Source organism: Colossoma macropomum, unplaced genomic scaffold, assembly GCF_904425465.1.
Source record: "Colossoma macropomum unplaced genomic scaffold, Colossoma_macropomum, whole genome shotgun sequence".
Lineage (NCBI taxonomy): Eukaryota > Metazoa > Chordata > Actinopteri > Characiformes > Serrasalmidae > Colossoma > Colossoma macropomum.
This window is the reverse complement of record NW_023494794.1, coordinates 22201318-22215872: the sequence shown is the minus strand read 5'-3', so window position 1 is coordinate 22215872 and position 14555 is coordinate 22201318. Positions and strand designations below refer to the sequence as shown.

The window sequence follows — 14555 nt, the reverse complement described above, 5'->3', positions numbered from 1 at the left end:
TTTGGCAGCTATTTTTTTTTTTTCTACAGATGCCTGCACTGATGTGAACCTGAATTATTTCATATATTATTAAAACATCTGAGAAAGTAAGGGCAACAACTGAAACCTCAGTGCCCTCATCTGGATTAACCATATTAAAGAACTTGCATAACCTAAATTGCGGAAAGAAAGAATGTGTGTTTTTTAAGGGGATCTGACACGAAGTCCTGGACTACACATTTAGCATTTTGGATGGAGATTATCTACAGAAAGGAAAATGCAGTCCAGGAATAGGCTTGATCCCTCTCTGGGAAATATACCAGCCAGTAACCTCGGTTTAGGTCAATTTTCTGTGCTTGTTCATGTAAATTTTTCAATTCTGTGTGAAAGTTGAAACCTTTTCTCATCTAATCATAGCATTGTCTGGCATGGTGTGAACAAAATTAGGTCAACTAGCCAAATCCTCACTTTGCAAAGTACCAAGGCACCTTTCCCACAGTCATCCTCAACAGCCTGTGATAACCTCAAACATTTGCAAGAGTATAGGGATTGCTTCATAGACTGATTTTACAGTGTTGTTTGTGCAGTGGTGCTTGTTCATTTCTGCCTGGGTTATTGAAGGTATTAAATGGCTCTAGAGTTTTAAAAGTTGAAAACTAGCATGTTTTTGTGTAGCTTTGATTTCTAGGTAAAAACAGTGTTTGGACAAAATTGTCAGGTCATTCTTATGAGCCCCAGGGGTTGTGCAAGTTCATGGACTGATTAGAGGCGGTGCGTAGAGCAATCTGGTGAAAGTACACTCACCTTGTTTCCTTTGTCCCAGTTCAGTCTGACTTAAATCAGAGAGTTCAGTAATGAGGTTTTCAGGGCTGTTTGAGCTGGATGGTAGAGGCAAAAAGTAGTCTAGCTGTCAGTTAGTTTGTTAGCATGATATTCAGACATCTTCTCCCGTTGGTAGCTTTGCTACTAAGCGGTTCTGAGATAACTCTCTGTGGTAACATACTGGTTCTTCCTGGTGAATTCAGCCACTGGCACAACATGCGCGTAATCGTGGATGAGCTGATCGCTCGGAATCACAGTGTGACTGTTCTTATTCACACAGCGACACCTTCGATCAACTACTCGCAAAAGGAGAACTTCAAATATATTGTTTTTAAGATCAACATGGAAAAAACAGATACAGAGATCATGTGGCAGAACTTTATTAACGCTTGGATTAATGAGACTGTCACCGGGATTAAGACTTTGTCATTGATTTGGAACATGATGTCTGAATTTGACAGTTATCTCGCAGCAGCTTGTGAAGGAATGCTGCTTAATCAAGAGCTCATAGCTTCGCTCAGGGAGTCACACTTTGATGTAATGCTGTACGATCCTGTGATGCCATGCAGTGATCTGTTGGCAGAGACCCTCGGCCTCCCCCAGGTGATGTCTATTCGACTAACTTTGGCATACAGTTTGGAGAGACTGTGCGGTCAGTTGCCAGCACCACCGTCATATGTGCCCACTATTGCAACCCAAGGACATCTCACTGACCACATGGATTTCATAGAGCGGTTAGAGAATGTGCTGTTGTATGTTGCTCACACAGCAGTATTCAAACTGCAAATGATGTTAATGTTTGACAAGTATTACACCAAAATAACAGGTAAGACAGCCCCAAGCCCTTTTTGTTTTGGAAGCTAATTCATTTGTTTTTTACAGATGCCTGCACTGATTTAAACTTCAATTATTTCACACATTGTTAAAAGGTCTAAAAAACAATGTGCACCAACTGACACCTCAGTGCCCTCATCTGGATCAACTGTATGAATGACCTTGCATAACTTAAATCGCAGGAAGAAAGAACACGTTTTTGTAGGCACTGACAAATAGTTTCGTTTTTACTGGATAAAGATTAAGTCTAGTCTTAGACTACACAGCATTATGAATGGGGATTATCTATGGAAAGAGAATTGTAGTTCAGGACTAGGCTTAATCCCTGTCCAGGAAATCAACCCTTAATATACCAGCCAGTAACTTCCGATGAAGTCTCCTGTGCTTGGTAATGTCAATTTTTCAAGTCAGAGTTGGAGCCTTTTTAACATCTATCCACAGCATTATCTGACATGGTGTGAATAAAATTCAATCAACTGGTCAGGTCCTCATTTTGACAAGTCCAGAGGCACTTTTTCAACAGTCATCCTGAACAGCCTGTGATAATCGACTTTAAAGACGACCAAGATTATAATCATGGTGGCTTCATAGAACGATCCTGCAGTGCTCTTTGTCCGGTGGTGTTTGTTGTTGTCTGCCTAATTTATGAAAGGTTTTAAGTGGTGCTGAAGTTTTAAAAGTGTTTACCTGGCATGTTTTTGTATAGCCTCAATTTCCAGCTTGATCAGCTTGTACTCATAAGCCCTAGCAGTTGTGTATGTTAATGGACTGAATAGAGGCGGTGCTTAGAGCAAACAGTCTGGTGAGTGTACACCCACCCTGTTTCCCTTGTCCCAGTTCAGTACAACTAAAATCAGACTTCAGTGATGAGGTTTTCAGGGCTGTGTGAGCTGGAAGTAGTCTAGCTGTCAGTTTGCTACCATGATATACAGACATCTTCTCCCGTTGGTAGCTTTGCTAATAATCGGGTCTTAAATAACTCTCAGTGGTAACATACTGGTGGTTCCTGGTGATTACAGCCACTGGTAACTGTTCTTATCCACACAGTGTCAGCTTTGGTCAAGCACGTGCAAAAAGAGAACTTCAAATACACTGTTTTTAAGATCATCATGGAAAAACTAGATACACAGACCGTGTGGCAGAACCTTACCAATGCTTGGATGAATCAGATTATTGCCAGGATTCAGAGTTTGTTGCTGTTTTTGAACATGATGTCTGAAGTTACCTCACAGCACCAAGGTCATTTTGTTTTGGCACCTAATTTGTTTGGTTTTTTTTACAAATGTCTGCACTGATTTAAACCTTAATTAATTCACATGTTGTTAAAAGGTCTGAGAAACCATGAGCACCGACTGACACCTCAGTGCCCCCTTGTGGATCAATTGTATGAATTTCCTTAAATCGTGAAAAGAAAGAACACGTGTGTTTTTTGTTGGCAGTGACACAAAATGTTTCGTTTTTACTGGACAAAGATTAAATCTCGTCTTACACTACACAACATTGTGGATGGAGATTATCTACTGAAAGAAAAATGTAGTCCAGGACTAGGCTTAATCCCTGTCTAGGAAATCAACCCTTAATATACCAGTCAGTAACATCAACTGGAGCCAGCTCCTGTGATTGGTAATGTCAGTTTTTCAAGTCTGTGTCAAAATTGGAGGCTTTTTACATCTAATCACAGCGTTATCTGGGGTGAACGAAATTTGATCAACTGGTCAGGTCCTCATTTTGGCAAGTCCTGAGGCACCTTTCTCACAGTCATCCTGAACAGCCTGTGATAATCAACTACAAAGACAAGCAAGATTATAATCATGGTGGCTTCATAGATTGACCCTACAGTGTCTAGTGACCTTTCTTTGTCCAGCGGTGCTTGTTCTTGTCTGCCTACTTTAAGTGGTGCTGGAGTTTTAAAAGTGTTTATCTGGCAAGTTTTTATATTGCCTCAATTTCCAGCTTGATCAGCTTGTACCCATAAACCCCACCAGTTGTGTAAGTTAGAGGCGGTGCATAGAGCAAACAGTCTGGTGAATGTACGCCCACCATGTTTCCTTTTGTCCCAGTTCAGTATTACTTTAATCAAAGTTCAAGAATGAGGTTGTCAGGGCTATGTGAACTGGACGGTAGAGGCAACAAGTAGTCTAGCTGTCAATTAGTTTACTACCATGATATACAGACATCTTCTCCCGTTGGTAGCTTTGATACTGAGCGGGTCTAAAATGACTCTCAGTGGTAACATACTGGTTCTTCCTGGTGAATACAGCCACTGGTACAACATGCGCGTAATCGTGGATGAGCTGGTCGATCAGTGTCACAGTGTGACTGTTCTTGTCCACAATGCGCCAGCTTCAGCCAACTACTCGCAAAAGCAGAACTTCAAATACATTGTTTTAAAGATCAACATGGAAAAACTAGATACATAGACCGTGTGGCAGAATCTTAACAGTGCTTGGATGAAGCAGATTATTGCCAGGATTAAGAGTTTGTTTTATTGTTTGATTGTCGATGTCTGATTTTGAGAGTTACCTCACAGCACCTAGGCTATTTTGTTTTGGCACCTAATTTGTTTGTTTTTTTACAAATGTCTGCACTGATTTAAACCTTAATTAATTCACGGGTTGTTAAAAGGTCTGAGAAACGATGAGCACCAACTGACACCTCAGTGCCCATCTGGATCAACTGAATGAATTACCTTAAATCGTGAAAAGAAAGAATACATGTGTTTTTGTTGGCATTGATCAAAATGTTGTTTTTACTGAATAGAGATCAAGTCTAGTCTGAGACTACACAGCATTGTGCATGGGGATTATCTACTGAAAGAAAAATGTAGTCCAGGACTAGGCTTAATCCCTGTCCAGGAAATCAACCTTTAATATACCAGCCAGTATCTTCAGCTGAAGTCCAGCTCCTGAGCTTGATAATGTTAGTTTTTCAAGTCTATGTCAAAGTTGGAGCCTTTTCACATCTAATTACAGTGTTATCTTGCATGATGTGAACAAAATTTGGTCAGCTGGTCAGGTTTGGTCAGGTCCTCATTTTGACAAGTCCTGAGGCAGCTTTCCCCACAGTCATCCTGAACAGCCTATGACAACTTCAAATACTTGCAAGATTATTGTCATGGTGGCTTTATAGATTGATCCTACAGTGTTCTTTGTCCAGCGGTGGTCGTTCTTTTCTGCTTGATTTATTGAAGGTGTTAAGTGGTGCTTAAAAGTGCATATCTGGCAAGTTTTTGTATAGGCTAAATTTCCAGGTAGGAGCAGTACATTATCACAAAATGATAAGCTCGTACTAATAAGCCCCAGCAGTTGTTTAAGTTCATGGACTTATTAGGGGCGGTGCATAGAGCAAACAGTCTGGTGAATGTACACCCACCCTGTTTCCTATCTCCCAGTTCAGTGTGACTTAAATCAGAGTTCAAGGATGAGGTTTTCAGGGGTGTGTGAGGTTCACAGCAGAGGCAACAAGTAGTCAAGCTGTCAGTTAGTTTGCAACTATGATATACAGACATCTTCTCCCGTTGGTAGCTTTGCTACTAAGCGGGTCTGAAGTGACTCTCAGTGGTAACATACTGGTGGTTTCTGGTGATTACAGCCACTGGCACAACATGCGTGTAATCGTGGATGAGCTGGTCGCTCGGAATCACAGTGTGACTGTTCTTGGGCACACAGCATCACCTTCGATAAAGTACTCGCAAAAGGAGAACTTCAAATACGTTGTTTTTAAGATCAACATGGAACAACAAGATGCACAGAACATGTGGCAGAACTTCATCATTGCTTGGATGAACGAGACTGTAACTGGGATTCGGACTCTGATGTTGTTTTGGAACATGATGTCTGAATTTGACCGTTATTTCGAGGCAGCATGTGAAGGGATGCTGCTTAATCAAGAGCTCATAGCTTCGCTTAGGGAATCACACTTTGATGTACTGCTGTATGATCCCATCATGCCATGCAGTAATCTGTTGGCAGAGACCCTCGGCTTGCCCCGGTTGGTGTCTATTCGACTGTCTTTGGCGTACAGTATGGAGAGACTGTGCGGTCAGTTGCCTGCACCACCATCGTATGTCCCCACTGTTGCAACCCAAGGACATCTCACTGACCACATGGATTTCATAGAGCGGTTAGAGAACATGCTGTTGTACGTTGCTCACACAGCAATTTTCAAACTGCAAATGATATTCATGTTTGATAAGTATTACACCAGAGTAATGGGTAAGGGATCTTTTGCTTTTGCCATGTTTTACTTTGTGCTCATAGCTCATGTTGGTGCTGAAAATGCTTGAACTTTTCATCATTCGCTGCTATCTTCCAGTGTACTAAGAAAATTAGGAGCAGAAAAAAATAGCCCTACTTTTTCTAACGTTTTATGTGAAACATTTAAGTAACTATGCATGAAACTGATATAATAGTGTCACATCATCTTTGCTCCTTTACTTCATAGGCAAACCCACAACGCTGTGTGACACTATGGGAAAAGCAGACATCTGGTTAATCAGAACTTACTGGGACTTTGAGTATCCACGACCGTTCCTGCCGAACTTTAAATTTGTCGGGGGGCTGCACTGCAAGCCTGCAAAGCCGCTTCCAAAAGTAAGTTTGTCATTGTGGCTGTTATTTGAACGTTTGCATGCTTGAGTTACACATTAAGAGTTGACACACAATTGGGAAAATGGTTGAATGTACAAAGGTTTAGTGGCTGACCCTGACCCTTACTACAGGCTTTTATCTCACAGAGTTTATCTGCTGGTACTGTAGAAAATACGTAAGCAGTCTGGGACAGGATTGATTTTCTCCTTAGGAAATCCATCACACCAGCATAGCTACTGCGTAATGATTCTTTAGGCCCATAATGTTCATATTTGTGTTCAAGCCTAATTAGTAGAGCTTAGTAGTTATATATCTAGTGCCTAATCATTTCGAAATCTACATTGATGCATAGCACTTTCTCATGTGCTTGACTGTTCCTACTACTGTATGGAAAATTTTGACACAAGAAACAAAAGAAAGAAATTAGCACTGAAACTCATTTTTCTCTCTCCTTGTCAAACAAGGTTATCAACTGAAATTACAACTACAGTGCAATTCGAGTGGGTAGAAATAGTCATTGCCCCTTTAGAATCTCAGTGTCTCCAGTAATATTCGAATACCCAAAGTTTCCTGCCCTTAGTGAGTTAATGCCAAAAGAAACTCCAGCTTGGACAAATGTCAGTCGGTCAGTTAGCTAGCAAGCTACCTGTGTTAGCTAGCTAGCTAAAGTGGTGAGATAGCTGACATTGTAAAATAAATGGTTAGGGTTAAGGTTGTGCTTAGTACCACAACCACATTAGCTAGTGGAAATTGCTCCTTCAAAACAAACAGTGGTTAAGTTTAGCTACATCTCTGATCACGTTAGCTAGCCAACACACACGGAAAGTTTTTAAGTTGTCCGGCTTTTTGTAACTGTGTAGCATGTCTTTTCTGAAACAGTTTATTTCAGAAACTGACAACTTTTAACCCAACTTTTACCTAACATTAACGTGAGCTGCTTCACCAACACTTTAGCAAGCCAGCTAACTTATGTAGCTTGCCAGCCAGTTGGCCAACCTCGGCCCAGCCTGAGGCTTGGTCTGTGTGGCTGCAGCTGGATGTCACTATTCACTTCTGTTGCATTTAATTCAGCTTCTTGAGGAACACAATCATAGAACCACCATGTATCTGTCTTTGCTTTTTGGTTTTGTAGGAGATGGAGGAGTTTGTTCAGAGCTCAGGGGATGATGGAATTGTGGTGTTTTCCCTGGGCTCCATGGTGAAGAACCTCACCAAAGAGAGAGCCAACACCATCGCTTCAGCGCTCGGGCAGATCCCACAGAAGGTCTGAGATTACACTATGAAATGTTTATATCAGTAAATAGAAAATCAGTATTCCAGCCGTCTCAAGGTCTTCAAGCCATTTTGATATGAAGCTGATTCTTGTCGAATCTGACTGGCGTTTATTCTCCATTGCACTTTCCGTCGCCTTGTACATAAAATATCTGATTCTAGTTTAGTAGTGCATTCCACAAGTACTGTCTCGTTGAATGTTGTAAGCAAAGTGCCAGCCACAGCACTTGCATGTAGTAGAGTTGTTTATCTAATATTCTTTATGGAAACAAAAGAAGAGAAGGACAAAAATTGTGATGGTTTATTTCATTGCCGCTGAATATTATATATTATCTTGATTTGGTGCTAATGCAATATAAACAGCCTTACTAGCCTCACTAGTTTTCCCTTTTTGTCATTTCTCTGAATTCTGTGTTTAATTACAGGTCTTGTGGCGGTATACGGGAGATAAACCAGACACTCTTGCTCCAAACACAAGACTCTATGACTGGATTCCCCAGAATGATTTACTAGGTAAAGAACAGTTTTGTCATTTAAGTTTATTTTAGGGCCCAGCCAATATGAAAATGCTAATTTTAAAGCTGCACTATGTATGATTTTTTTTTTATTTCTTTAAAATCAAAGAATTATTAATACTGAGTCAGGTGCAAAAAACATGCTACAATAAGAGGTGGCTGCACTGCTGCAAGTCGTCCTGTAAGGCCTGTTATAATAATTTAAAAGTGAGAGGCATTGGCTCACAATCACCAGATTCATCTGCTCTGGGAAGCCCAGCCATGTTACAAAATGTTCTTCTGCATGCCGCGTGCAATTACACATTTCCTCCAGAGAGGTCTCCAAATCCCTAAAACCTACATAGTGCAGCTTTAAGTGCAATTATTATTAAAATGCAAAAGTTCCTATACATACAAATTTTAAGATAATTGAAGGCATGTTCTCTTAATATTACTTGTAAAATCTTGCTGCACCAATGCAGCGCTGCCAGTGTTATACAATTCATTGTTGTTGTGACGTAATACTGATTTGTCCTGTATCGACCAAAATAATGTTATATGATAGAAATGAAACAGATTAGAATATTTTTTATCTTTAGTGCCTACCTGACTGATATGCTTACCGATTGTCTCTTGTCAAATATGATTCAGTTCCCAGCTTTCAGTTCTCACTCAATATCTCAATCAGCTGGACCAAAGAAGGGGAAATGTTGTAAATAGTATAAATAAAGAATAAGCTTTCTAAGCAAATAACATGAACTCTCGATGTTGAACTTTCAAAAGAAAAAGTTACCTTGGCATCTGATGGCATGTTTGGTTGTTCAGAATGGTGTTACATTCCTGAATGTGGTTTCTGTAGAAAACATTTAAGTATATGTTATTGTCGATGCCAGCAAATCCATGGAACCTTAATTTTTTGGCCTTGTATATACTATACCAGTTTGTTGTAGTGATGATTTCTAATGATTTGTCTCTGATAGGACATCCTAAAACCAAGGCCTTCATCACTCATGGTGGGACGAATGGACTTTATGAAGCTATTTATCATGGTGTCCCAATGGTGGGCATTCCACTCTTTGCCGACCAGCCAGATAATCTGCTTCACATGAAAACCAAAGGAGCAGCTGTTATGCTTGAATTCAACAAACTAGAGACCAAAGACCTGAAGGACGCTCTCACTGAAGTTATTAACAATCCATCGTAAGTTGATCTTGTATTTTCCCTAAACGCAGACGTTTTAAGATGAAGATTATTTTAACAGTGCTCAGTGTAAACCTAACAGTACTATAACTCCCTCATGTTGGAGGCAAATGAAATGACATTCCATGGCATGTTCCAAACCCTGATTGCCTTTAGTGGTTTAAGGCTATGAAAGTCCTTGACTACTGTGTATAAAATTTTAATTATCATTTTAATCTTCTCTGCAATGCAATAAGCATTGCCCAATTTTTTATTGACAAAATCTTATGAAAAAGTTTGAGTGCCCCTGCTCAAATTATGTTTTGTTGATTTTTTAAAAGAAAATAAATTAACACATCCTCTACAGAAAACACACCTCTGTATAATTTAATGCATATTCACTGGTTATTTGCTGAATTTAACATATAAACGTAAAATGTGGCCTGTGCAAAAATCCTAGCGCATTTTATATTCTATGTTTTTGTTTCCAATGTGTTAAACTCAGCAGGTAAAAAGAAACTGTGCACTAAAATTTACAAAAAAATCCTGTATTTAAATTTGTTTTTGCACATGCCATATCTTATGTTTTTTTTTAAATATGTTAAATTCAGGAAATAAACTGTGCAGACGTGTTCTCTGTAGAGGATGTGTAACTTATTTTGACTTCAATAAATCAACAAAACACGTAATTTGTAAAAATCATGTAATCATAACCAGGGACACCCAAACTTTTGCATAAGACTGTATGTGCATCTGATCCTAAAAGTAGAAATAACCTAATTGGTAAATTTTCTTTTAGCTCATATTCGAGGCTTTTTAAAGGAAGTGTTTCAGCAGCATGTTTTTGAGATGCTACTGCTAATTTGTGCCTATGTTAAGTGGCAGAGAAAAATGTGTAAAAAAAAACAGCTGCCACTAGTTGCTCAAAATTAAGTAGACCAAGCAGAGTAACCAGCTGCACTTTCAATAGCTCCACCCATTTTTTGCCTGATCCTCCTTCAAATGCACATGCATATGAGAGAGAGGTGCATTCTATGTTTTTCCACGCTCTGGCCCATGTTCAGGATTGTGTTTTGTACATAACACAGAACACATCTGATTTGCCCCTAAAACTGGCGCAAAAAGCTTAACACCTCTCTGTTCACTTCACAAACACAGTTTCACTTCTTCTCTCAGGTACAAAGAGAGCATCATGAGGCTTTCCCGAATCCACCATGATCAGCCGATGAAGCCGCTGGACCAGGCTGTCTTCTGGATCGAGTTTGTCATGCGCAACAAGGGGGCCAAGCACCTGAGGGTGGCAGCCCATGACCTCACTTGGTACCAGTACCACTGCCTGGACGTCGCTGCCTTTTTGCTGTCCATAGTCGCTCTGGTCACGTTCATCTTTGTGAAATCGTGTGCTTGGCTCTTCCGTAAATGTTGCAGAAGGACCTCAGCAAAGAGCAAAAAAGAGTGAAGAACTGAATGAACATCACTGTGTTAATGACTACTGTGATATTTTTACATGGTTTTAAAGTCTAATGTGCTGTATTGTACTGTAAATGTACAGCATACATTCCTCAGGGTTTTCACTGTTTGTAGCAGTGTGGGCCAGTGAACTTAAATCCTAGATTCTCAGCGATTCTAACACAGTGTAAAGTAATTACTTGTTTTATAAATCATTTTCACTGTTCTCGACAACAGTCAAAGGGATTTTATCCATATCTTGTACAGTGTTTTGTTTTGAATAAAAATGAAATTTTGATTATATAAATGTCAAATGAACTTATTTTTTAGATTCTATATATAGATATACTGAATTATAATGTGATTTTCCTGGATAGTTGAAACTTGAACTTGACAGTGAACCTAAAAACTGACAAAATAGAACAAAATATGACCAGTCACTTTGTAAGTGTGAGGAATAGTAGAAGTAGAAGAATCATAAAGAAATTTAAGCCTAATAAATGACTAACGAATAAGAATAATAAGAAAAATCTGTATAAATGATGTTTTTCTCTAAAATAACTGATGTTTACATGTAGGTTTGGTGTCTCAGTCAATGATTAAGCATAATTTTGGAATACATTTTTCTTTCAATAGAGAATCTCCATCCAGTGGAGGCTAACCTAGTGGCCATTCCACTGGTGGAATGGAAATTGACTGTTTCAAATCATTTTGATCAAATAAGATGTTTTCTGTAACTCTGTTATCAGATAGAAATAAATATGACACTGTTGGCTCTGTGTGTGAAATGTTGGGAATCTTGTATTGAGCTGCTAGCGAGCAATGAGGGGTGAACTGGGGAGGACCCTCTGCTGGGAAAACAGTTCACATCTCTCCACAAAGACGGCCATACTGAGATAAATGGACAACTGTAGCTTTCTTCATATCAAACAACTGTGTACAACTGTGTGATGATGACTGCTCCCAAGCCATCATCACCAGACTAATCATGTCATGCTATGTCGAAACCCCTCAAAGAAAAGCTGAGCATTCAGCTGACGTTGAAATGACTGTGAATAAAGTTACAAACAAAATGTTAAAATGCATTCACACATACTTTCACTTTCAACAACAAATCTAGCTATAGAGATGTGCTGTATATGTACATCTTCCACTGTAATTAAAGAAATATAAGGGAAGGTTTTAAAGAAATTGTACACTTACATTCAGAATTCCCAAGGAAGAAATTTAAATGGGCACAGGTGGGATGAGCACCGTTCTATGAAGCAGGAGTAGAAACCGGGGTTTGGGCCGGGGGGGGGGTTGTTCTGTTTACCCACATCTCCTCCAAACAAAGAATGTTATAGCTGAATATACAGAAATACCCAGGTTATTGACCACAAGCTCAAGGGGTAAATAACTTTTAAGTTAAAGGTGGCTTTGAGCCTCTTTATTTTGTAGATTTCATTTCATTGTTCTTTTTCTGTTTGTGTTCTCATCACTTGTAAATATTGAACATGTTTTGGTGCTTTCTTGGAATTTAATAAAGGCATGGCCATTGGAATGGAACTCCTTTCATTCTGGCTTCCCTAGCACCTCCCCTCAGACACTATGACCACACACTCTCATTAACACAAACTGCTGCAATAAAACAAAAACAACACAATAGAATCACTCATGTTGAGGTGCACCTACAAAAACAAAAAAACAGTTTGCTCCCGGTTTTGTAAATAATAGATAATTCCGCCAAGATTATTCAACAAAAAAATGAATAGTGCTAAAACTGAGAGACCTGTAAAACAGGCAGAAATTACACTTTATGGCGACTGTGAAAATGGGTAAACTTCTGTCCAGGAAACGTAATGTTTGTCCTACAGAAATCTGCAGCAGACACTCTTAGTCCAAGACCCCGAATGGTCTCAGATTGTCATGAATGGCATCTCAATGGCTCTTAAAGTCAACTTGAAGTCTAAACTGACCTTTTGTACCTTATTAGATTAACTTCCTGGTCATTTTAAGTGCGATTCACCACATTAATTAAAAGACAGAATTCTTGTTTGTCTATAATCTTCATCAAATAATCAAAGTATGAAAGGAGAGACTTTAGTCCATCTCTTCTTATTTTTGATTGAAAATAATATTTATCAATGAAATCATGTTTCACCTCCTCCTCCCACACCCCCCACCTGTCATCAAGAGAACACACTCAGCTAGCCTAGCGACCCTCCCAGATATCATGTTCAGAAATATGTCATGATACGGAAGAAAATGACATAAAAATCTGTTGACTTTAAGGCGACCTGAGATAACCAGCTCTCATCTACATCACTTTTTAAGGGTCATCTTCCATTAAAGATGTTGAGGCTTTGGTGTCATTTTAATTGCACGTTTTCAAGAAGAAAACATCCATTTAAAATGACAAAAGTCTCAATAAATAAACTGTATTTTTTTCAATATTCAGTTTGTCCACTCTTTTTAACTTACCTTCTTTTGATTTGCAAGTGTATTTGTTTTATATCTGATCTACTCAGAGATATTTCCTGAATAAGGAATGACTTAAAGGCTATTTTGACACAGGGAATTAAATAAATGAAGGTTACACATACACACATACAGTATATATCATATACCATATATCATACTATTTTATATATATATATATATATATCTCAAAAGTATGAGCTTGTTGGATGTCCCATTTCCATAGGCATTAACCATTGGCACTAGTATGGAATTCACAACCTGCCTTTTGCAGCTTTAACAGCCTCCGCTGTTCTGGAAAGGCTTTTCCCAACATTTTGGAGCGCGCCCACTTTCTGCCCACTTAATCTAAAGAGCTTTTGTGAGGTCAGGCACTGATGTTGGACAAGAAGGCCTGGCTCGCAATCAATGTTCCAATTCATCCAAAAGGTGTTTAATGGTGTTGAGGTCAGGGAAGTGAGCAGGGCACTGGAGTTCCTCCACAACAAATTCATCAAACCATGTCTTTAAACAATGCACTGTCATAAGATGCCAGTTCGCCACAAGTCAGTTTGTGAAATTTCTGTCCTGCTAAATCTGCCCTGGACAACTCTAACTGCTATTATTGTGAAATGGAAGCACCAAGCAGGAATAACAGCTCAGACACAAAGCAGAAGACCACACAAACTCACAGACTGGCGCTGCCGAGTGCTGAAGAACATAGTGCCTGTCCTCTGTTGAATCACACAATAAAGAATTCCAAATTGCCTCCGGGCACAACATCAGTAAAATAACTGCTTATCAGGAGCTTCACAAAATGGGTTTCCATGGCTGAGTATCTACACACAAGTTAAAGATCAAAATGCAAATGCCAAGCGTTGTGGGGGAGTGGTGTAAAGCGCCGCCACTGGACTCTGGAGCAGTGAAAATGAATTGCGCTTCTCTATCTGGCAGTATAATGGTTGAGTCTGGGTTTGGCGAATGCCAGGAGAACATTACCTGCCTGACTGCATTGTGCGAACTGTAAAGTTCGGTAGAGAGGGGATAATGCTATGGGCTTGTTTTTCAGGGGTTGGCCTACGCCCCTTTGTTCTAGTGAAGGGAAAAATGTAATGCTTCAGCAGACCAAGACATTTTGGACAATTCTATGCCTTCAACTTTGTGGGAACAGTTTGGAGAAGACCCTTTTTCTTCCAGCATGACAGAACCCTGGGGTACAAAGCAAGAAAGGGTGAGTTTGCTGTGGAAGAACTTGAATGGCCTACATTCATATATATATATATATATATATATACATATATATATATTTATATATATATATATATATATATATATATATATATATATATATATATATATGTGTGTGTGTGTGTGTGTGTGCGCATTCAATATGTAAATTAAATGTACTGGGCATTTACAAAAATAAAATCGATGAATAAGTGACCATAATTTAATTAATGTTGGATTTTTCTACTACAATTTAATCAAGTTAATAATT

General features: G+C 39.2%; 1 protein-coding gene across 10 annotated transcripts in view; it reads left to right on the top strand.

Annotated features, from left to right (window-relative positions):
• The window catches only part of LOC118814809 (UDP-glucuronosyltransferase 2C1-like), a 46921-nt gene extending 34755 nt beyond the window's left edge, over positions 1-12166 (top strand). For 6 of the 10 annotated variants that reach the window (XM_036580605.1, XM_036580598.1, XM_036580606.1 and 3 more), the window contains exons 2-6: positions 6079-6227; positions 7357-7488; positions 7922-8009; positions 8971-9190; positions 10346-12166. In XM_036580605.1, coding sequence (XP_036436498.1) covers positions 6079-6227; positions 7357-7488; positions 7922-8009; positions 8971-9190; positions 10346-10628 — 872 coding nt within the window. In that variant the 3' untranslated portion in view covers positions 10629-12166. Of the gene's footprint in view, positions 1-17; positions 1628-1647; positions 5850-6078; positions 6228-7356; positions 7489-7921; positions 8010-8970; positions 9191-10345 lie in introns of those variants that run through there. The other 4 variants (XM_036580608.1, XM_036580607.1, XM_036580601.1 and 1 more) reach the window with 4 other exon arrangements.
• Positions 12167-14555: the final 2389 nt, after the last annotated feature.